A 24,622-nucleotide genomic window follows, 5' to 3' on the forward strand; every position below is an offset into this window, starting at 1 on the left:
TCCTCAACTATACCTTAGTTGGGGCTGGGAGAAGTCTCCTTTTGAGTTAGGCTAAGAGATGGAGGTTTCGGGGAAAAAAAAGATATATTGCAGTGATATTAATTATCAAATATACAGCATAATATTAATTTTCCTCACTAAGCAGTATGAAAACGAACAAAACAAAGAGAATAATTTATAAAATAACAACATGATAAAGAAAAACAAAGACATATTTTTTTTTAATATAGCCACTGTGTGGATTTATTTTGCTTGACAATGCTTATTTCTTACAAGGGTCACTCCTGCACACTTTCTTTTCCTCTGGAGTAAGAATTATGAGAGAGAAGGTTAGCAACAATGATTTTTTTAAAAGAGGAGCATTGAACAATTTTTTAATATTCACGGAAGAGAAGACAAAGAAACTCAGAAGGAAGCATAGACAAGCAGGACAGTTTTAAAAGTAGTAGAATTTATTATGAGTTTTTTAAAAAAATAAGATGTATGAAGTAAATATTTACGTGAAATATTTTTGTGCTCTGTTGTATGTGTGGGAATATCCTCCCCGCCCCCTTGCTCTTTTTGGTGTTTAGGTTCAAAATAAAAAAAAAATTTTAAATCATTTTCTATAGCAGTCCCATTCAAAAGATACCACATATTTTTCAGCTCTAATTTCTTCAGCAATTTGTTCAATTCTGTATTTTCCTTTCTGTTAATCTTTTTATTAGATTTGTCCAACACTATAAGAAACATAAAGTCTTCTACTATGATCATGTGATTATCTATATCTTCTTACAATTAATTTCTTAGTTACGACTTTAGATGTCATTTGGAATGTGTAAGCTTAAGATTTGTTGCCTTTGGTTCCTTCCAGCATAATGTCATTTCCTTGTTTATCTCTGTTTATATTTTGAATTTTTGTTCTTGCTTTGTCTGATTGCAACTCCCACTTTTTTGGGATTCACTTTATGTATAGTAAATTTTTTCTGGGATTTTTTTCTGTCTTCATTTTTTTTCTGTGTAACATTATTTTCTTATCTAATCTGTCAAACTTTCATTTTGTTCGATTATTTAGTCCATTACATTTAAAATTGTAATGGGGCTTAATGAATGCAGAGACCCCATCAGCTTCCTCTCCTGATGCAACCTTTCTGCAAGGTGAATCATGATGATACATAAAGAGATGTTCACAACTGGTTCTGGTTAAGTAGCCATGTGATGAGTGGGAGGCTCTTTGACAGTATACAAAGGCATTCAAAATATGTCAGCTTCAGCTGCTTTCCCTTTGCTTCACATCAGAAAGAGCACAAAGCTTTAAGGCCTTCTTCCCCTCTGAGGCCATTTGCCCCTGAGAAACAGGGCAATGTTTTTGTTTCTTATCCTCTATTCTAGGTGAAGGGAGTGGAATCTCTGACCTTGGGGGTTTCAAAGGCAGGGAGAGCAAACCACAGAAATCCAGGAAGGCAGGTTGACTTTGTAGCCAGTACAGCATCAAGGAGCCTAGAGTGACCTTTACCCTTTGGGAAGAGGAAATTCTAGACCATCTGGAGGGTTCACCCAGCAGGAATCCACATCTGGACCTGACCTTGGTGGAACCAAAGCTTGTAGAAAATGAGCTAATTTTTAAGCCTACTCCCCCAGAGAACAAGGTGGTATAGGGGAGAGTATGCTCCAAAGATAATATGGAAATTGTTTTCCTTTCCATTAGAAATAAATATTCCTTTGTAAAAGCTAATGGGTGTTAAGTGATTAAATAGAACCAGTGTTAGTAATTGGTGACTAAAAATAGGAGGAACACAATTGTAGGGACTCGAGCCAATGGCAATAGGGAAAAGAATACCCATCAGCTACTCAAGGTTATCCCCTGAAACCCTGAAGAGCAATTTGACCAGGGATGTGCTAGAGCTCGCTCATATTGGCTCACAAGAACTTACTGTTAAATTTCAGTGTGAGCATTTACATCTCAGAAATCAGCAAATGTTACAAATCAGGGCTTGATTTATTGTTTTCTTGAATGTCTAGGCCCAAGAAAGTGAGAGAGAAAATGTTAATAATACAAGTTAAACTTAAAAGTGAGTTATGCCTACTTTTTTTAAACAGGGAGCTGGTGGCTAAACATTTACCAGCCCACCCCTGGATACTGTTTGACCCTGAGAGGGTGGAGCTACACCCCATGTTACATATGGGGGTTTGTTAGAGTATAGCTTATATTTTTCTTCATTTGTGTCTCTAGTATTGGAGGATTTTTGTGTGTGTGAGTTAGGATTCTTTTCTGTTTGTCTTTCAATGCAGTACCTTGTCCCTATGAGGAGTTTTGCTTGATCTACTTTAAGACAACCCTATACCCAGAGGCTCTCTTCCTCTTACTCTCGACTGCTCCCCTCCTTATTTGTCAATCCTTTCCCAGGTTTTAGAGTTTTACTTAATTTGTTGATTCATCTTTCTTTTTTTTACTTATTTACCTAATTTTCTTTTTCTCCTTATTTTTCCCCATTTTATTTTAGTTAACTAAAAATTTCTCCTCCTCTTTTCCTCTTCAACTTTTCTTTGTTAATAGTCCTAAACATTGACTCTTTAATTCATGGTCTATATACTTATGTAGTTAATGTAAATTCCGAGGATCTTTATCCCAATTTCCACTCCCACTGAAGATTTGGGTCCCTGGAATTTAGCTATATTCCCTCAGGGTACTAGGAATGCTGCTGTGGGATGAGGGATGATTCACTAAAGCCATCATTGTGAGCTCCCACTGGTGTATTTCCCTCTAAAGTAATCAGTTGAGAATCATTTTTGTAAGCCTATCTTAAATAACTTTTAGAAAAGTGATACAGTAAGAACAGTGGGTACAAAACATTCCTCCCCTTTCTCAAAAACATCAGTGACACTGTTCTACAAGTACCTACAGAGCGCAACAGAAAATGGACTCAAGCTTTGGGAACATGTGTGGCAAAGGTGTGATTCACAGCACCTAGGTGCTGGAAACATTTGTCTCCAGCTCAAGAAATTCCTTTTTCATGTGGTGGTGAGTCTGCAGCCGTCTGTCCTTGAATCCTGATGCAGATGCTGCTAGGGATGTAGCAAAGACAATGATGAGAAGATAGGAAGCTCAAAATCCTCCTGCTCCTTCAAAGCTTGCAAGGTGCTTTAGCTGAAAAGGACAGGGAGGACAATTGGCTAAAGCTGAAACTGAAGCTCCCCATCCCAGCCTTTGCCACCACCCTTCCCACCAGTTCCTCTTCAGAAGTGTGCTGCAAAGTCACAATTGCTCCAATTTCTAGAAATCAATGCTTTATTAACTCATTTGATAATTTACAGATGGTCCCTGGGGCATGGTTAGGTTTCCTCATCCTATCCAAATATGATTCTTTTGTAACATAATTCCAGTGCCTTTTAGCACTTAGTCTAAGGCAGCAGTTGCCCTGCCTTTTTTGTTTTTCATGGACCCTTTTGACAGTCTAATAAAATCTATGGACCCTTCTAAGAATAATGACTTAAATGCATAAATAGGATTGCAAAGGAAACTATATTTAAATATAATAATATAGTTATCAAAATGTGTTTTGAAAACCTAAGTTCACGGACCTCAGGTTTGGAACCTGCAGTCTAAGATCTATGAATAACTAATTGACTGATAGATGATCTTCCCTAGATAAATTATTGAGGCTAAAGTGAAGTGAGATGGTTTCAACCTCACCGTTACACTTATTTACTCTTCCTTTACTTCTATATGTTTCTCATGGAATTAAAGCTTTTTATAGGACCTAGATTGGGTTCCCCCTTCTAACCAATTTCTATGTCATTGCCTTGCAGATATTGTCCTTTTATCCTTTTTTTTTTTCTGTTGAGCATCACTCTTAGGTGTATGAATTAGGATACCACTTCACAGAAGAAAATTCTCTGTGTCTCAAATCATGTAGTCCAGTTTTACCCTCTGCCTTGCCCATAATAATTTTCTTTCCCATTTGTCATGTGTTCTCCTCTCTAGATCCTTTTCCTCCTGCCCTTCTGGGTGTTAGTTGCCCCAAGGAGTTCTAATTTCCTTTCTATACAGGCACAGAACTCTGAGGAAGTAGCCTCTTTGCACACTAACTCTCTTTAGATTAGATCTATTGTGAGGTCATCTTAATAATTTATTCCATTCTTGATTAAGCTTAAACAAATAGATCTAATGAGTATAAAAAGAGAAAAGTACTTGCAACAACTTTGCAGTGTTAGAGTTAATGAATTGCCTTTATGTATGTACTTTGGGCACATATATTTTCTACATGGCTGCCCTTGCCACATTACTTCCCACATAGATATTCCAATTGATGATGTATGCATTTAGGGGATAACAGATTTGAGTTTAATGCAGAGAATATTTTGTTGTGGTTTTTATTACTATTTTGTTCTGTAAAATGCCTTTGCTTTGACTCAGTGTGTCCTCTGGCTGACTAGTCAAAGTAAATATACTGGGGAGAGCTTATGAGAAATGATGTGGAGAATTATCTGCTCCACAAAGAACCTGGAATAATTTTCTGATGGCCCATAAATGAGGAGGTTCTGGATACTATCCTAGCTGGGATATGTTCAACAAATCAGCACCAACAGCTAATTTCATCCCCTGTAAAGTGAGGGCGTTTAACTCAATGCCAGAATACTTTTTAACTATAAAATCCACTGAATCAGGATATACTTTATTAATAGCTATATATTTTTAGAGATCCAGACTTACAGTCAAGATAGTTTGGGTTCAAATCTTACCCCTGACATATTTCCAGCACCATGAGTTTATTGGCAAATTGCTGATTTGCATCAGTGGAAGTAGTTCCCACACTGGGAATTCTTACACTTGTGAAATCACAGGTTCAGGACTTTATCCTCCACCTCCCCCCATATCAGGTAAGAAAAGCCGTTTCTAGGTGTTACCTTTGTTTGTTTTCTTAGAGCTATTTTTAGTAATATAAATTGGGTGTGGTATCTTCATTCATACCAACTAAAAATTAAAAAGAACCTGAAAAAGTTTAATGCAAAATGCCATTCACATATGATTACTTAGGATTTAAATAAGCAAAATACATGTTTTTCTTTTTTAGTGCTCATCAATGATCATATTGAGAATCTTCTTGCTTTTCTACACCGTGGCATCTTGTACGCAGAAATGAATTTCTGGGGGCTGGCAGTTGCAGACTTTGAAAGTGTACTTGAGCTAGACAGGTCCTTTTCCCCTTTTTGCGTAAGATTAAATGAGAACGGAATAAATAAGTATGACTATTTTGTTTTATATTTACCAATGATAGTTAAATACAAGGAAAAGAAAAGAGGCAGTTATAGAGTTATTGGATTATGATAATATCTAAAAATAAGATATCCTTAACTTTTACATTTTTAATTTAATATATTTTTGAGGTTGCATGGGTCATAAAGGTTATAAAGAAAGATTTTCAGGTTATAATCTTTTTGAGGTTACCTACAGTTAAAAATAGTTGCCCCATTTTGTCACAAAATATCCCTTGGTGTTAGTGTCAAAAATAAAAATGCTAAGTTGGATGAACCCTTCGATCTCCAATTCTTAGCCACCACAAAAAGAGCTGCTATAAATATTTTTGTACAAATATATCATTTTCCCTTTTTCTGGATGTCTTTTGGATATAGGTCTAGCAGTGGTATTGCTGGGTCAAAGGGTATGCACAGTTTTATACCCTTTGGGTTCCAAATTGTTCCAAATTGTTTTCCAGAATGGTTGGATCAATTCACAACTCCACCAGCAGTGTCCCAGTTTTCCCACATCCCCTCCACCACCCAACATTTTCCTTTTTTGTCATATTAGCCACTCTGATAGGTGTGAGGTGGTACCTCAAAGTTGTTTTAATTTGCATTTCTCTGATCAATAGTGATTTAGAGCATTTTTTTCATATGAATATAGATAGCTTTGATTTCTTTGCCTGAAAACTGCCTGTTCATCTCCTTTGACCATTTATCAATTGGGGAATGACTTGTATTGTTATACGTTTGACTCAGTTCTCTATATATTTTAGAAATGAGGCCTTTATCAAAGATATTTGCTATAAAGATTGTTTCCCTGCTTTCTGTTTTCCTTAAAATTTTGGTTGTATTAGTTTTGTTTGTGAAAAAACTTTTTAAGTTTATATAATCAAAATTATCTGTTTTACATTTTGTAATGCTCTCTCTATCTTCTTTGCTCCTAAATTCTTCCCTTATCCATACATCTTGATACCTTTCTTGTTTTCTTTCTCTATTTTTGATTTCCCATAGGTTTTCCCATATGATGGTAATTAGGAGAGGGAACGCCTCTGAGCTCCCACAAGGGCACAGGATCAGCTCTGAGTAGCAAATATTAGCATACAGTCTTTGTTCCATTGGAAAGGACCTTTTTATTCCTTTACCTGGAATGGAATTTTGTCATACTAATGTACATAACTGTTTCAAAATTTTAAGCGTTTAAAACAATATTTTGTTACAGTAATATGAAAAACATTTTATTGCATATAGGATTATGTAGGTAAGTTGGTGTAACAGACACTATTAATAACCAAATTAATGAACTTTGTATTCCTTTTTTTTAGAAACATATCTTTTGCTTTTATAAATATTGGCATCATATACCTGTTGCACATGGACAAGTACTTTGAAGCAATTCAGCAGTTTACAGAGGCTATTCGAATTGATCCTTTGTATATTCAAAGCTATCTTTGCCGAGCACAAACTTATCATAAGGTATTAAGAGTTTGGTACTTAAAACAATTAAAAATTTGTTGAACCAATATGAAGTTATTTTTAACACATCAAACCTTTTTTTCCTCAGCGTTTTAAAAACATGATATATTGATCCATGTTCCCTTTAATTAATCATTACAAAAATTAAAACCTTTTTAGACTATAATTTCTCCTTACCCAGTTACATCTCAATCCCTTCTCTTCTCCCTGAATCCCTTGCTCCTCAAACCCTCACCTCCTTGAAATATGGCTTCTTCCCCCACTGACTGACAATTTTTTCCCAAGGTCACCACTGACCTTTTAGTTGCTAAATCCAGTGACTTTTTCTTTCCTCATCTTTCTAGATCTTTCTGCAACATATGACACTACTAACTATTCCTTCCTTCTTAATACTGTCTCCCTTGTCTTTTGGGACATTGTTTTCTCTAGGCTCTCCTCCTAGCTATCTAATCATTCCTCCTTGGACTCTCTCACAGGTTCATCCATTAATTCATCCAATACATACATACATAGGCATACATACATACATTTGAGTTAGGCTTTAAATGACAGATAGGAATTCAACAACTTAAGAAGGTATGTAAGGCATAGAAAACAGCATAAGCATAGACACAGAGGTAAAAGACTACAGAGTGTGTTAAGGGTCCATAGAGCAGTTCAGTTTAGCTAGAGCACAGAGTACATGGGAGGGAGTAATATGCTATAAGGATGGAAAGGTAGAATGTTGCCAGTACGGTGGAGAATGAGGTCACTGTGTACTAGAGGAGGTGCTGCCAAAGCTATATCCACTCACATCTGAATCATTCTCCAGTTTTCTCCTGAAAAAGAACATCCAAGAACAGCTGGCTGCTTCTCCCCCAGGGATAACTGAGGGTTTGGGGGGATAGTTTTATAGTACTATAGCTCATGAGCCCCCAGTAATGTGGGTCCTCCACTGTGATTATATCAGTTGGCATCAATTAGTAAGCCAGATTTTTTTTTAAAATTTCTTTTATTTTTAATTTATGAGATCAAACAAGCATTTCCACAACATAGTAGAGCAAAAAAAAAAAAGATGATTGCACAGGAAACTGCAAATCTAGTATGTACAACTTGCTATTCCTTTTAAATATATAATAGTTATCATATAACTTTCCTCTTTTTCCTTCCTTCTCCCCCTCCCCCACCCTGAGGATGGCTACCATTAGACACAAATATGTATATGTCTGTAGAGTCGTTCTATGCATACTTCTATTTATCAGTTATTTCACTAGATGCAGATAGCTTCTTCCATCATAGGTCCCTTGTAGTTAATATGGATATTTATAAATAGTAAAAATTACTTATTCACTCAAAGTTGTTCTTAAAACAATATTGCTGTTACTGTACACAACTTTCTCTTGGTTCTGCTCATTTTGGTCTTCATTATTTCATGAGTTTGTCTATGTTTTTCTAAAATCAGTGAGCTCATCATTTCTTATAGCACAACAGTATTCCATCACAATCATATGCCACAACTTGTTCAGCCATTCTCCAACTGACAGGCATCCCTGAAATTTCCAGTTCTTTGCCACCACAAGAAAGAGCTGCTATAAATATTTTAGAAAATATAGGTTCTTTTCCTTTTTCCCTAATCATCTGCCTGATTTCCCTCCTATATTGTCAGACTACAGCACAGATTTAATTATCTCTTAGATAATGAGATAACGTATTTTAGATAATTTAGATAATTTAAATTAGATAATTGTGCTAGGTGGCACAGTGGATAGAGCTCTGGCCTTAGAATCAGGAGGACCTGAATTCAAATCCAGTCTCAGACACTTGACACATGTGACCCTGCTGGGCAAGTCACTTAACCCCATTGCCTCACCAAAAAGAAAAAAAAAAGAAATGGAAATTTACCAAATTGGCATAGTATAAATAGTTGGTGCAAACATTTCCCTAAACCAGGAATATATTCACTCACAAGTGCGTACAGTGTCCAGGGGAAAGTGGGCTCAAGTTTAGAGAGTATATATGGAGAAAGAGTAACTCAGAGCTCTTGGTTTCTGGAAGTCCTTTTTGCCCCTTTGTAAGGTACTCATGAAGTTCCCCTTGAGCAGGGAGCAACTTTCTGTTGGGTTTCTAGTGGAGTTATGAAGTTTTTTTTTCCTCAGGTCATCTAATTTGTTTTTGCTTCCTAATACACATGCTGCTGTCAGCCACTGCTGTTCTGGGAGCTAGGATGCCCATGAGAAGTCTAAAATTTTCTAACTTTTAGAAATTCACAAGGTCATCCTCTGGTCAAGGGGGAGGAAGAAATAGGTCTCCCCGACTCCCAACCCCATATAATTCCCTTTTGAGGGTCTTGGCTTAAACAGTTTCCACTACTGGGTTAACTTCCAATTAGAACACCTGGTTCCAGATTGTCTTGCTATTTTATCCAAGTCCCACAAGGTACAAATGAATGTCATCAAACTGATCCCAAATGCACTTCCTTTGCAGTGTCATTTTATTTCAACCAATGGCTTTCATTCCTTCCAAATTCTCTTTAAAATGTCTTTGACTGACTGATTAAATAAAGATGTTTTCAGGATTTGATCAGTCCTCCCCACCTTTACTTACAGAAAACTTGAATTTTACTGAAATTTACTAACCAAAAGGAGTGTGATATATTATTTGGCCATTGAGTGGCACTCCAACCACACACTCAACCTATTTCTTTCATCTGCCTGATCTCTCTCCTATATTGTCAGACTGCAGCTGGCCCCAGGTTCTTTATGATCTAGAATATGCTATAAAAATTACCCCAAATAGGAAACACTCATCTCTATTCCTCATTTGCTAGCTGACATTCATAGATTTAAATAGTTTGTTCTTTCCTTTCTTAATGGCTACAGGCTTTATTTAAACAATCGTCTATCATAAAGGGGAAAAAAAGTTGTAAAAGACTTTCAAAGAGCAAGCTGCAGGATTCTTTGCTGCTTGGATTGACTCCTTTTTTGTTTCTTCCTGCTACACCTCCTGCCAGCAAGTAGAAGAGGGAAGGATTTGGCAAGCTTTAGAACTCATCAAGGTTTCCTCCGCAATGGCTTAGGGAGGAGAGAGGAAGAGTGGGAGGGAGGAGGGGAGGGACAGAGCAAAGAAGTGCCCTTCAAATGCAGCAACACTCAAAAGGAAAACTCAAAGCAGACCTTGGACAGGTGCCACTTTTTTTCCACCTGGTACCTACGAAACTCACAGCAGGAAGTGTCCTAAAGGATAAAAGAAACTAAAACTCAAGAACTCTGGGAAGTGTATGCCCGTACACATTTACTAGCTCTCCCTAAATCTCTTTGATCCCAGTGACTGCCTACAGGTCTTAGAAAAGCACCATTATGCCAGATTGTGCCAGGCCTTACATGCCAGACAAAGACATTGAAGGTTTATGAAAAGAGGAGGCTTTTGACCATATCTATGGGTAAAGAAGATCATTTTAGCACTGGTATAAAGAATGAATGGGGTGGAAGTGGGAAGATCTGTTAGGAATCTCTTACAACAGTTCAGGTCTGTGGTAATAAAGGATGGTAGGGGAAATACACAAGACATATATTAGATTTTGAAGAGGTAGAATTGATAGTAATTGGCAACTGTATATGAGAGGCTGAAAATGACTGACAACAACTGAACAACAAGAAGAGAGGTAGTTAGGTGGCACAGTAGAAAGAGTGCCTAGCCTGAAGTCAGGAAGACTCCTTTTCCTGAGTTCAAATCTTACCTCAGTTACTTACTAGCTGTGTGACCCTGGGCAAGTCACTTAACTATTTGCCTCAGTTTCCTCATCTTTAAAATGAGAAGGAAATAGTAACCCACGTGAGTATCTTTGCCAAGAAAACCCCGAAAACTTAGTAATGAAGACACAATTGAAACAATTGAATATGAAAGGTGAAGGACAGAGGAGTCTCTTCGTTTGTAAACAGGGGAGACTGGATAAATAACAGTGCCAGGTATAGAAAAAATCATGAGAAGAAAATTTAGGGAAGGAAGAGAAGGAGCTTAGTTAGGTATATGTTGAGGTTGGGGCGCTCCTGGAATGGTTGTTCCATTAGACAAGGGGAAGCCATAAGAGTGATTGTCAATGACAAGAGACAAGAAAAGAAGACCAAAGAAAAATCAGATACTTGATTTGTCAGAGAAATGAGATGAGGTCTTATGTGATACCTATGATCTTTCCATTTGAAGACACCACCTTCCTTCATGAAATCCAGATACACAACCTCAGAATAATACTTTATTTTTCACTTTCCCTCAAAACCCACCTCTATACCCAATCAGATTTCAAGTCTTCCTAATTTTTATCTCCAAAATATCAGATGATACTTCCTAGGATCATTTCTTTGCTTCTACTCATTCAGTTTTTATTACTTCTTCACTGGATTATTACTCTAGCATCCTAAGTGGTCTCCCTGCTTCTAGTTTCTCTTCTCTCCCCCTCATCCCCCAAACAATAATCTTCCTAAAGCATAAGTCTGACCATGTCACTTCCCACCAGTGGTTTCTTATTAGCTCTATAATAATATGCAAATTTCTCAACTTGGCATCTAAAGCCATCACAAACTGTTTTTGATCTATCTTTCTAGACATTTTATGTCATACCTATGTCTTTTTAGATATATTCCATCTCCCTCTTCCTCCTCTCTCTTCCATCCAAACTGGCTTACTTATTTTTCCCAGAATTCGGCATTCCATTTCCTACCTCCAGCTCTAGAGGCTATTCTCTATACCTGGAATGCACCCTCCTTCAGAATCCTTAGCTTCTTTTCAAGGCACTACTTGGGTGCTATATCCTAAAGGAATCCTTTCCTTATTCCCTTGATTATTCGTATTGTGTCCCTCCTCAAATTATATTACTATTTGTTTAAATGTTGTATCTCCTCTCCAGTAGAATACAAGCTTCTTGAGGGCAGGGGTTGTTTTTTCTGTTTTGTCTTTTTTTCCCCCAGTGCCTAGCACAGTGCCATGCATGTAGTAGGTGCCTAATAAATCCTTATTGAATTTTATTCAGGTCATAAGTAGATTCTCAGTTCTTGCAGAGAAGAGGAGAGGTTAGTGTACCTACAGCAGACTCTTCTACATGCTTCTGTAATGTGAACTTGCATAAGCATATGGAAGCAGTGGCGGTAACAGGAAATCAGGATTGATGGGTTGAGGAGAAGAATAAGAGTCCATGTAAAATACACAAAGATGGGAGGGAAGAAGATAAATAGATGAGGCCTGGAAGAAGGAAGTTGCCTCCCAGATAAGTCTTGCTAAGAGTCTGAGATCTTCATCATTCAGGTAACTTTGGGGAGTGAAGAATAATAGCAGCTGTCAATATTTGTTCACTGCCTAGTAATGGATGCCTTAAAAGTCATCCCCTTCTAGCAGGATTGAAAGGAAATAAATTTGTTGGGTTTTGTTTGTTTGTTTGTTTGTTTTGTGATAGTCACTGACATTTGGGAGCCAATAGTGTAAAGAACACCAGTCTGAGAAGCAGGAAACCTAGGTTTCTAGTTCTAGCTCGGCCCCTTTTGACTTTGACCAAATTACCCCAACTCTCTGGGCCTCATTTTCCTAAGAGGAAAATTTCCTAATAGGATTGGCTGGCCCAGATGAGAAGCCCTTTTGCATCTAACATTCTATAATTCTATAATCCTGTTACAATCTGTCCCTTCAGCTCAAATTCCATATTTCCCCTTCTTGTTGGACATCTCCACTAGGATATTCCCAAAGAGTTGAAACTCAACATGTCCAACCAAAGTTAAGTCTATCCTTTTTACCCCCAAACTTCACTCTCTTCCCAGCTTCCCTATTTCTTTTAATGGCACTGCCTTCTTCCTTATCAGTCAGGTTCAAAACCTCAAAGTCATGTTTGATTCTCACATATTCCATCTATAATGTTTTTCAAATCTATCCCTGCCTCTCTGCTCCCATTGTCATCATCATAGGTCAAGCCCTCACTATTTCTTGTCCGGACTATTATAATGTTTTCTTAACTGAGCTCAAACAGCTGCCAAAGTAGTCTTCCTAACTCATATCTGACCCTTTCACTCCTTTATTAAAAACTGTCAGTGTGTTCACATTGTTTATAGAATAAAACACAAACCTCTTACCCTGTCCTTTAAGACTCTTTGTTATCTGCCTCCAACTTACCCTCTCAGTTGCATTTAGTACTCTCCTTCACATTCTCCACATTCCAATCAAATGGCAAGATTAGCTTTTGCCAGATCTTGTCTTGCCCTTTCCACCTTCATCCATTCAAGCAAGTTCTCTCTCCCCACCCCCACCCTGACTCTACCCCACAGACACCCCACTCCAGTGCTTGGAGCATCCACCTTCTACATCTGCATGCTTCTGAAACCTTTCTCTTTCTTTAAGGCTTAGTTGATTTACTACTTCCTGAAGACTTCCTTGATTTGACCCTGCTAAAATTAATTTCTCCTTTCCCAAATTTTTTATAGTAGTTTATGTCCTTGAGAGCAACATTATCCTCTTTTTTGTCTTTGTATCCATAGTGCCTAGCACTGTACTTAATAAATATTTGTTGAATTACATTTTTAGATAGCAACCATTGAGCAGGCACAGCAAATAATTACGTGGTTATAAATCTCCCTTTTCTCAGATAAGTATGTTTAAATTTACAATCTTGGTCATTCTCCTTTATCCAGCATGAATTTTGAGTTTACATAAAGAAAAAGATCAGAAAGTCAGGAAAAAGTGAATGATTAAAGCTTTTATAATTAAAAAGACAAGTTTAGTTCACCTTTCCTTTATACATGACCTGGTTATTAGTAGTATCAAGGAACTCTGTAGCTTTTTAGAAGATTGTTTTCATTCCAAGGAAAGTCATGCCATCATATCAGAAATAGCAACACTGGACACCTTGGGTGTAAACTCATAGGAATCTTAAATTTGACCCTTTATTATTGGCTAGTTAAGTCCTACCATTATGAGGGCTGTTGGAAAGCTATTAGGAAATCACACTGTCATATAGCAGGTGAACTGATAAATACAAACCTCATTCAAAAAAGAAATTATTAAATGTCATGCTATATGGAAGGTACTTTACTAAGTACTGGGGAATATAATGACAAAAATGAAATAATCCCTACCTTCAAAGAATTTACACTGGGTATACAACTTGTACACAGATAAATAAATAGAAGGTATTTTGAGGCCAGAGAAAGCACTAACTACTTGGAAAAGGCTTATAAGAACATAATAGCTTTCATGTTGTTGTTATTGTTATTCAGTCATTTCAGTCATGTCCAACTCTTCCTGAAGCCATTTGGGGTTTACTCAGCAAAGATACTGGAGTGGTTTGCCATTTCCTTCTCCAGTTCATTTTACAAATGAGGAAACTGAGGCAGGCAAGGTTAAGTGACTTGTACAGGGTCACACAGCTAGTAAGTTTCTGAGATCAGATTTGAGCTGAGGAAGATGAGTCTTTCTGACTTTAGGTCTGGCATTCTGTCCACTTCACCACCTGGCTGCCCACTGGCTTTAATAGTAGGAATTATTTATAATATACTCTTGAGGTTACTCTTCCTACTCCACCTCCCACTGATGAGTCAGGCTCCCAAAGTATGGCTATTATATTCTCTCAATGCTCTAGGGATAGCTCTGAGAGGTTGAATTGTCTATCTAATAATATATAGCTCATGAGCCCCAACTGATGTGTTTCCCTACCATAACTATCAACTGAGAATCATTTAGTCAAAAAGACTTAGTTTTTAAAAGTGGTATTTACGAGAACAGTACAAAGGAGCAGGTAGGTGCTGCAATGTATAAAGCACCAGCCCTGGAGTCAGAAGGAGCTGACTCAAACACTTAGTAGCTGTGTGACCCTGGGCAAATCAGTCAACACTGATTGCCTCAAAACAACAACAACAACAACAACACCTAGAACAATAAAAACAGGTAGTATAAAACATCCCCCCAAAAAATCTGTAACACACTCATAAGTACATACAGAATCTGGGGGGAAATAGGCTCAAGTTTAGAGAGCACATGAAACAGTGAGTGATTCATCAAAGGGTTTCACTTCATCTTGGTTTTCAAAAGACTTTTCACGCAATCTATGTTTTTGATTGATTTATTGAGATGTACTCTCACCTAGTTAAGATATCAAATGGGGTGGGGTAGTTTTGACCCCACTCTTACATTTCATTTTTTGCTGTTTGTACCCACACTATGTTACTAGCACAGTGACTGGCACCTAGTAGATGGTTAATTGGTTGATTTAAGGAACCTAATTCTAACAGGCAAAGGTAAGGAGACAATAGATTTGGGATAACCTTTATGGAGGCCCGAGAGATAACATCCTAATTCAGGGAATAGCTGTTAGGCCAGTTTTTTTTTTCTGGAATACAGAGTGTAAAGGGGAAAAAGATAATATGAAATATCTGGAAAGGTAGCTTGAAGTCAAATGACAGAAGTATTTTTTTAATTTTATTTTTAATTTATGGAATAAAACAAGCAGTTCCATGATGTAGTACAATAAAAAAGATGATTGTACATGAAACTGCAAATCTACTTATGTACAGCTTGCTATTCCTTAAAATTATCATGTAAATTTTTTTATTCTTCCCTCCCTCTACCACTACCCCATATATATATATATATATATATATATATATATATATGTGTGTGTGTGTGTGTGTGTGTGTGTATATACATATACATATATATATATATGTATATATATGTATATATGTATATGTGTATGTAAGATTAATCTATTCATACTTCTTTTTATCAGTTCTTTCTCTGGATGCAGATAGTATCTTTTTTTATATGACCTTTATAGTTAATTCAGGTATTTATAATAGACAAAATAACTTAGTTGCTCAAAGTTGTTCTTAAAACAATATTGCTGCTACTTTTTACAATGTTCTCTTATTATGACCAAAGGGTACAGGTAGTTTAATAACTATTCAGGCATAACTGCAGATTGCTCTCCAAGATGATTGGATCATTTTATAATTCCACAAACAATGAATTAGTGTCACAATTTTTCCACATCTTCTCCAGTATTTGTCACTTTCCCCTTCTATCATTTTAGTCAATCACCATGGTAGGTGTAAAAATGATATCGGAAGGTTACTTTAATCCACATTTCTCTAATGAATAATAATTTAGAGCATTTTTATGTAACTATAAATTGTTTTGATTTCTTCATTGGAAAACTGCCTGTTCATATCCTTTGACCATTTATCACTTGGGGAATGACTGATATTCTTATAGATTTGACAAAGTTCTAATTATTCTTTATGAATTTCCCTCCATCTTATTTTTACTCATTATTTTCCTTCTATTTTTACCTTATCCATGTTACCTTATCTTTTCCCCTTAGCCTCATTGCTAAAATTCCCTCCCTTATCTTCTCCCCCATCCTCCTAAATTTATTCTATACACCTTTTTAAAAGTTCCTCCCCCACCCTAACCCCTAGTTTTCTCACCTCTCTCAAAGATTTTAAATGGTAGTCTGAAAAAAAACTATTTCACCTTGGAAGCAACAGGGAGCTGCTTATGAATCTCATAGGATCATAGATTTAAAGATACAGGAATCCAATTTTTATAGATGAGGAAAATTGGTCCTTGCAAAGCTGAGTGATTTGCCCAAGGTCACACAACTAGTAAGTAGTAAATCCAGGACTCAAAATGCAGTTGTCTGACTTCAAATACAAGATACTTTCTACCAAAAAGGTTCTTTCTCAGCTCACAGCCAAGCCTTAGAAAGATAATTTTGGGATAAATTAGAGAGATGAGAGAGTGGAGAGGTTAGTGACTATGATTAGAAAGAAGGAAATGGGTGTGAGAGATGCTGTGGAGGGAAAATTGACAAGAATCGACAATCTATTGGATATGGATAGTAAGGCAGAAGAAAGCATCAAGGATGACTGACAATGAATGGTCATGAAGTTTGGAAAAGAATCCAGATAGTGATGTCACAGAAGCCAGAGGAGGAAAACATGTCAGGGAAGAAAGGGTGGTTGAAAATGTCAGAAACTGCTGAGAGGTCACGCAAGATGAAAACTGAAAAAGGGCCAGTGGATTTAGAAGTTACAAAGCAATTTGCAACCTTGGAGAGAGCATGAGAAAACATGAGAATAAGAAAACAAAAGCAATAAGAATAAACAATTTTTTAAAAATTTTGCTGTGAACAAGTAAAGAGATTTGGACAATAACTTGAGGGACTGGCAGGGTCAAGTGAATGTTTCTAAGGATACAAAAGTTCTGGGCATATTTTCAGTCTTCTGGGGAAAGAAGTAGTAGGTAAGGATTGAAGGTGAGGTAAAGGAATAACTGAAGGGGGAAACTCTTAGAGGAAATGGCAGTGACACATCTTCACCATCTTTCAATTGACTGAAAGACATAGATAATACACAATCCTTCTGTGCCTATTATAAGTTGATTATGAAAAAGCACTTGATTCAATAAAGCAAAATGATTCTCTTCAATACCTTTCTTCAAAAAATAACTCTCACCTATTCATCAAAATTATTCAAGATTAGTTCAAAGATATAATAGCTTTTATATAGAACTTAGAGGTTTGTAAAGCATTTTATAAATATTTATCTCATTTTATCTTTACCACAACCCTGAGCGATAGATGCTATTATTATCCCCATTTTACAGATAAGAGAACTGAGTTAAGGCAGAATCTATAGGACTTCTCCAAGGTCACACAACTAGTATCTGAAGCCAGACTTGCACTTAGGTCTTCCTGACTCCAGGACTACTGTTCTGTCCTCTGCACCAACAACAAAAATAACTGTGTTCAATTACACTCTATTCATAAACATTAGATAAAGCATATAACATGGAGATATAGGTTTATCAAAGGTGTTTGCTGCAGTGCTAGAGGCAATCCTTGAACAGAATTCAAGGTAGAGTTGGATTCCCTTTGGATGGTAATTCTCTTTGGATGGTACACTCCAAATATTCTTGTTGAAGATAACAATGTATAGCCCTAGATTATTGGAGCGTCCTGGATAAGGTCTGCAACCATTTAAGAGATTTTGGACCGATCACTTGCCTGGGAAAGGCCAAGTGGATGAATAACACTTATTACCTAGATTTTGACATGCAGTTGAATGGATAATCTATTAATCTTGTCCAATAGTGTGGGACAGACATTACAAATGAACAGAGAGTTGGCCCAGAGTTAAACTGGAAGAGGAGAATAGGCTGAATTGCCTTCAGGAAGCTGCAGAGTTCTTTCAATGACCCTAAGCTTCTCTTAGAAACAAAGGCTCATATTTTTCAAAATCATTAATCTACTAGCTTTGCTATATGGCTATAAGACATAGAAATGAACAGTCTATGAAAAATTAAAAATTAATATTACACAGAGGGCAATAGAGGGGCCCATGGTATGTATGAGCCAACACATAAACAATGAGGAATTTCAAAAAAGAACAGAAATAAAATTTATCATTAGGAAAATGTATAATAGGAAGAAGAAATTAACTGGTAAGGGTGAGAGATGACAGGTAGATAGCTAGAGGACACCCGTATGGTACCAGAAGAAAGTCAAGTAGAACTCTGAGACACTGGATAGACTCCAACCCCATCTCATGTCAAATTTACAAGTATATTTAGACAAAAGTCTTACAAGATGTGCAAATACAACAGGCAGCTGTCACTTATTAAGTGTACTTACTATTTGCCAGGCATTGTGCTAAGTTCTGGGGATGCAAATACAAAAAAAAAAAACCAAAAACATGAATGAGTTGCAATTGGCATCATTGGAAGGAACACCCAGATCTATAAGATCACTAACTTATTTAAGTTTTTAAAAGAGACAGCATTTTTATTACATAATTTAGTTCTAAACATCTATATATGGAAAGCAAATGAACTGGAAAGGACCTCAGAGGCTATCAAATCCAACCTGTAGCTTAAAAAGAATCCACTTTTCTATGTACCTTATATGACAACATACCTTTGTTGATGCTTTTCCCTACACCTAGAATACCCTTCTCTGCCACCTCTATCCATGTCTCCCCAGAAACCTCATACTTAAGATTCTTCCCATTCCTTAAAGCATAACTCAAATGCTACATTCTCTATAAATGCTTCCCTGATCTCCCTGCCCCCTTCCCTTCTTAAAAAATCCTTTCCTTATGCCCAGCACATCTCATATAGTACTTTTATACCTCCTATGCACTCATGTATTAGAGTATTTTGTAAATGTCTCATTTCTATAGGACCAGATGCTTAGGAGCACCTAAATATAAACAATACACAGGCCTTGCCCTCAAGGAGCTTAACAATCTAATAGGGAGAAAAGGATATATGCAGAAATAACCATAATACAAATTAAACTCTGATGAATTGTTTTTATTCATTTATTTTAAATTTTAACTTCTGAATTCTCTCCCTCCCTTTACCACCTCACCCATTGAAAAGGTAGGAAATACAATATACATATGAAATAATCCAAAACATAATTCTGCATTAGCCATATTCCAAAAGAAAAGATGAAGAACAAGAAATGAAGAAAAAATATGCTTCAACCTTTAGTCTGAGTTCATTAGTTCTCTATCTAGAGGTGGATAGCATTTTTCATTATGAGTCCTTTGGAACTGTGGTGTATCATTATATTGATCATTTATTAAGTCTTTCACAAACTGTGATGAATTAAAAAGATATGGTGAAATATAAAAATACCAGAGCCAGGATACCAGTGGGAGGTCTTTAGCCCTGAGCCAGGCTAGGAGAATCAAAAAGAAGGTGTTAATAATATTGTAACAGAAGAACTGATAGGACTTAGTCATTGCATGTGGGAGGGTTGGAGGGAAAAAAAGAATAAAAAATGTCTGTATGGTTTTGAAGCTTAATAATCAATTTTAAAAAATCATTAGGCATTAATTAAAGTGCCTACTAGGTGCTAGGAACTTTTCAAGGGCCTGAAGCATTATAAAAACAAAAGTGAAAGTCATGGCCCTGAAGAAGTTTACATGCTATGGAGAGAAACAATGGATACACATGTATGTAAATTAAAGTTGAAGTAAATACCAGGTAATCTTTGAGGTGGGATAGGCATTAGCAGATGGGGGAGCAGAGATCTGGAAAGATTTCATGTAGGAGGGGAAATTTGAGCAGAGTTTGAAGGAAACCTGGGAGTCTAAGAGGCAAAGGGGAGGAGGGAGTGCATTCCAGACTGGGGAACAGATGGTACAAGGACACAGAGATGTAAAGACATGTGTGAGGAACAAGCTGAATCATAGAGTGCATGAAGGGAAATAACATGTAATAAGGCTGGAAAGGGAGGCTGGAGTTCAACTGTGAAGGACTTTAAATGCTAAAAACAGAAATTCACGTATTTTCCTAGACATAATAGGAAGTCCCTGGAGCTTTTTGAGCTGTGATAGAGTCAGGCTTGTGCTTTAGGATACCGAGGGGTGAATGGCATTGCCATTAAATATAATAAGGAAGTTAGCAGGAGGGATACACTTTGGAAGAAATCTGTTGAATTTATTCAACTTTGGACAGGTTAAATTTGATGTGCCAGTTTAAAATCCAGGTGGAGATATTTAGCAAGCAGTTGGAAAATGCAAGGTGTTGAGCTAAGTAAGGGAAAATGTCTAGATTTCTGCTCTGGAGATGTAGTTTGGGAAACCATCTCCAGGAAGTGATAGATTGAAGACATAGGAGTGGATAAGATAGCCAAGAAAGATTGTGGACCATCACAGGAATGCCACACTTAAAGGGTGTAAGGGGAAAAGGAAAGGGAAAGTAGTTAGAGAGGTAGGAGGAGGACTATGAAAAAAGAGGGGCAAATGCCAAGGAGTGGTAGTTAAAACTATCAAACATTTCACAGAGGTAATTGAGGAGGAGGATTGAGAAAAACCTTTTGGTATTGGTGATAAAAAGATCATTGATAATCTTGAAGAAAACAGTTTTCCAAGAACCATGAGAATAGAAGCCGGAGTACAAGAGAAAAAGATGAGTGAATGGTGAGGCAATGGAATTACTGAATGTAAACAACTCTAAGATGCTGACAGAGAAGGAAATGAGGATGATAGGGTGATAGAAAAGCAGACAAAATGCTCAGAGAAAGAAAGGATTCATGAAGGAGAGATTGGTGATACACCAGAAAAAAAAAAAAGATTGATATAACAAGGAAAGGGCAATAGATTTTGGCAAGTAAAAGGGCTACCTCTTCATCTGAATCAGAAGGGAGAAGGAAGCAAAGACATATCTCTGACTTGATTTCTTGCTCTCTATAGTGGCTTTAAAAAGTGGAAGAAGGCAATCAAGAGGACTCATGTTGGATGATCTCAATCTCAAAAAACAAACATTTACTAAATATCTACTGTGTTCATGTTATAAGCTAAGAGTGAGAAGAATAGAAAAGCCTTGGAACAGGCTCTGTATTGGACTGCCATAGTGGCTTGATAATGTAAAGATTGCTAAGCAACAATGGGGGTCCAGCAGACATCAGATAGTATAAATTTGTATTGGATCAAATCAATATAGATTTTGTGACTTTTTCTTGTTGAAAAAGTGAGTAGTATAGGTTAACCAAGATTAGAAATGATTGAGGTATTGTGGTCATAAAGTTAAGAGGAAAGATATTTAAGGATGGAAGCAAATGTTTCTTGGAAATTGACAACTATGGGTCAAAATTGGGTATAATGGCAGAACCAGGTATGATGAAATGGGAGAATAGGTAAAGATTGAGAAACCAAAGGTCATCATAATGTATAAAACAGAATTAATAGATATGAGAGTACAATATAATTGAAAAGGGAGAAAATATGGTCAGAAGAGCCTATTTTAAGGTTTGGGGAATAAAGAAGCTTTGAATATTGATGAGGACTAAAGGATAACTGCCTTGGTGAAGGTGGAGGTTATAGGGAGTTGGGTCAAGGTCTTAAAGAGTTATCAACTTGGATACTGAATTTAAGAGGAGATAGTAGTAGGAAGGGAAAATGACACCCAAGTGTCAAAGTTGTTGAGGAAGGTATAAGAGTAGTCTGGAGATCCATAGATGACAGGATGGGGAGATGGTAAGTGATGGTCCAGAATAAGCAATGAGAGACATTTGATATGATAACTCCTCTTTCTAATCTTCTGAGTTTGGGAAAATGGGCATCCCTGGGTAATACTAACAACAGCCATAATTAGAAAGGTTTGTCAGATATGTATCCTCCACAGAAAAGACAGATTTCAAGTAAATAGAATTTATGAAATGAGTTCAAGAGGAAAATATTAAGAATCTATGAAGCTGGGAACTTATATAATAGAAATAACTAGTAGAAGGATAAGCAGGGTCTAGAAAAGGAAGTAACAAGGTGTATTTCTAGATAACAGAGGTTATGGAGGCAAGATGTAGGCTAGAGAGGGACATGTTTAGCTTGAGAGAAGAAAGGATACTGCACTGACTAAACAAAATTAGTTAACAGAGAAAAACATTTAGAGATTACCTACCAAGTGAGTATATTTGAGAAGGAGGTGAGATTTCAGATGGCTCTTGAAAAAGATGTGAGATGTGAAGAAGCAGAAGGTAGAAGGAAGGGCATTCCAGAGATCTTTGAAGAAATGTAAGCAGATATAGGGGAAAGAATGTGCAAACAATTTTTGTGGGACAATGAATAGGATACTAAATATAACAGAAAGATCATTTTGGGGAATAGTGAGACGTTTATATGATGGTATTTGTTTTAATTATATTCAGTCGCATTTGGGATATTTTTTTCCTAGCCAAGACAGTTAACTTGTGGTCAGTAGGAACACAAGCATTTTGATTACTTGTTCTTTTTTCCATAGACACAAACTCTATCCTTCTGTCCTTTTTTGCTCCCCTAATTTACCATTTACTCTCCCTGATGATTTTCCCCATTGTTCATGCTACCTCTTGTTCTCCATTCAACTAATGAATTCTGTATGTATTCCATGATCACTTTTGTATAGTAACACAAGGAATTCCATTCAATCCACAAATGACCATTTCCTCCTTGCTTGGTTGATTGTCAGGAAGCTTGTGTGCCACACAAACTACCCCTATAAGGTGACTGTTTAATAAATGTAATTTCAGTTCTCCCCCACCAACAAGGGATAATCAAGTTGAAACAGTCAGGAAAATGGTTCTGGTTCCTGATACTTTCAGAAGGAAGCACAGATCCATGTGTCCTGGAGCAGATTGGACCTGGGTCAAATAATAGGCCTCTACAATCTTTGAGAGACTGACTGGGCTACTTCCGGGAATATGGGCTCAGAAGGGTTGAATAATGTTTCAGGATATTATCATTTTGTTGAATATTTAAAAGACAGTTATTCTTAGGCTATGGATTATAAATAAATCCAATATATAATATTTGTCATTGATGTATCATATGAATACACACAATGGATATGTAATATTTTCCAGCCTAAGGAATTTCCAGCATGGGACTTCATTCCACCAACATGGCTTGCACTCCATCTGTAACTTAATCAGTCTTAAGGAGTTATTTGAAGTACATTTGCCCAGGGTCATACAAGTATTAAATGTTAGATATAGGATCTGAACCTAGATCTTCCTGACTCTAAGCCAGGTACTCTGTCCTATGCGAAACTGCTTCTAGATGTGTGTGTATGTATAAAGTTTATTAGCATGAATAATATATGGTATAAGTTTGTTCATTTGTAGTTGAAGATCCTAAAGAATAGTATACTATATTTGCATATTTTTTGAGTTTTCCTTCCAGTTTAGGTGTCCAGCAACTGAACAAGTTGAGGCTATTTTTGTCAACTGAGAGAAAATGGGATTTTTCACTGGCTTATGGAGGATATGGGGCTTTTTGCTTGTTTCAAAGGTAGATGGGGCAATCTGATGGTTAATAAAAAAACACAGGGTAGATAGGAAAGTTTTTAGCTGTCAAGAAAGACAGGTCAAAGTGTAACATATATAACCATGACAGTGTTGAAATGAGCAACAGGGGCATTATTTCTGAGGTCCATCTGAGTTTCAGTCTTTTCACTAAGCTCGGGAGAAAGGAAAAGTTTCAATTCTTAAGAAAGGCCATTTATACAATTTATCTCTTTTCTCATGTTTCTGTATCTTAATACCCTGTAGAAACCATAAAGAAAAATTTTCTAAGATATTCCCAAAATTTTTATTTTGAATGGACAGCACAAAATTATATAAAGGAAGTAGTTACTAATATTAAACACTAAGCTCGTATTCCTAATTCAACAGTTGCATAAATTACCACAAGCAGTGAAGGATTTGTCTCGAGCCATCCACCTCCAGCCAGATGGAATCCACTTGTATATAATTAGGTAAGTACACAAAAAGAACTTTATTCTACCCTTATTGTATCAAGATAAGGATCAAAGTGGCACACGTACATTGGCATACATGATATGTATGTGATTATATAATATGCAAATGTATGTATATACATAATACATATGTATACATATGTACTAATATATACTGGTATCTGTTGTGTAGGTACATACTATGTATATACATACAAAGATATGCATTCTATATTATTTATTTTAGGAAAATCACAAATTTCATTACCTAACATGTTAGTAAGATTTTTAGATTCATCTTGGCCATTATTTCCATCAATTAGTCAATCAGCAGACATTTATTAAGAAGCCACTATGTGCAATGCACTGTCCTAAATGCTAGGGATGCAAAGAAAAGCAGTTCCTACTTTGAAGGAGCTCACAATCTCATGGGAAGGCAGCACACAAACAATTACATGAAAATAAGGTATATATAGGATAAATAAGAAATAATCAACAGAGAAAAGGCACTAGAATTAAAAGGGATTAAGAAAGGTTTCCTATAAAGGGTGGAATTTAGCTAAGACCTAAAGAAAAGCAGAGACCCAGAGGTGGAGATGAGGAGTGAGAGTATTAGAGGCATGAGGGCCAGCCAGAGAAAATGGCTGGAGCTGACAGATGTAGCATCTTGTTTGAGGAACAGCAAGGCCAA

The 24,622-nt window shown here is 36.6% G+C and overlaps 1 protein-coding gene across 1 annotated transcript in view; it reads left to right on the forward strand.

The window, feature by feature from the left end:
• Positions 1-24,622, forward strand: part of TTC6 (tetratricopeptide repeat domain 6) — a 286,301-nt gene that overhangs the window by 159,868 nt on the left and 101,811 nt on the right. Inside the window, exons 13-15 of the mRNA XM_078149180.1 lie at positions 5,055-5,175; positions 6,546-6,696; positions 23,867-23,949. Coding sequence (XP_078005306.1) covers positions 5,055-5,175; positions 6,546-6,696; positions 23,867-23,949 — 355 coding nt within the window. The remainder of the gene's footprint in view (positions 1-5,054; positions 5,176-6,545; positions 6,697-23,866; positions 23,950-24,622) is intronic.

The sequence above is a fragment of the Phascolarctos cinereus genome, unplaced genomic scaffold (assembly GCF_003287225.1).
Source record: "Phascolarctos cinereus isolate Bilbo 61053 unplaced genomic scaffold, phaCin_HiC Scaffold_2;HRSCAF=192, whole genome shotgun sequence".
NCBI classification, from domain to species: Eukaryota; Metazoa; Chordata; class Mammalia; order Diprotodontia; family Phascolarctidae; genus Phascolarctos; species Phascolarctos cinereus.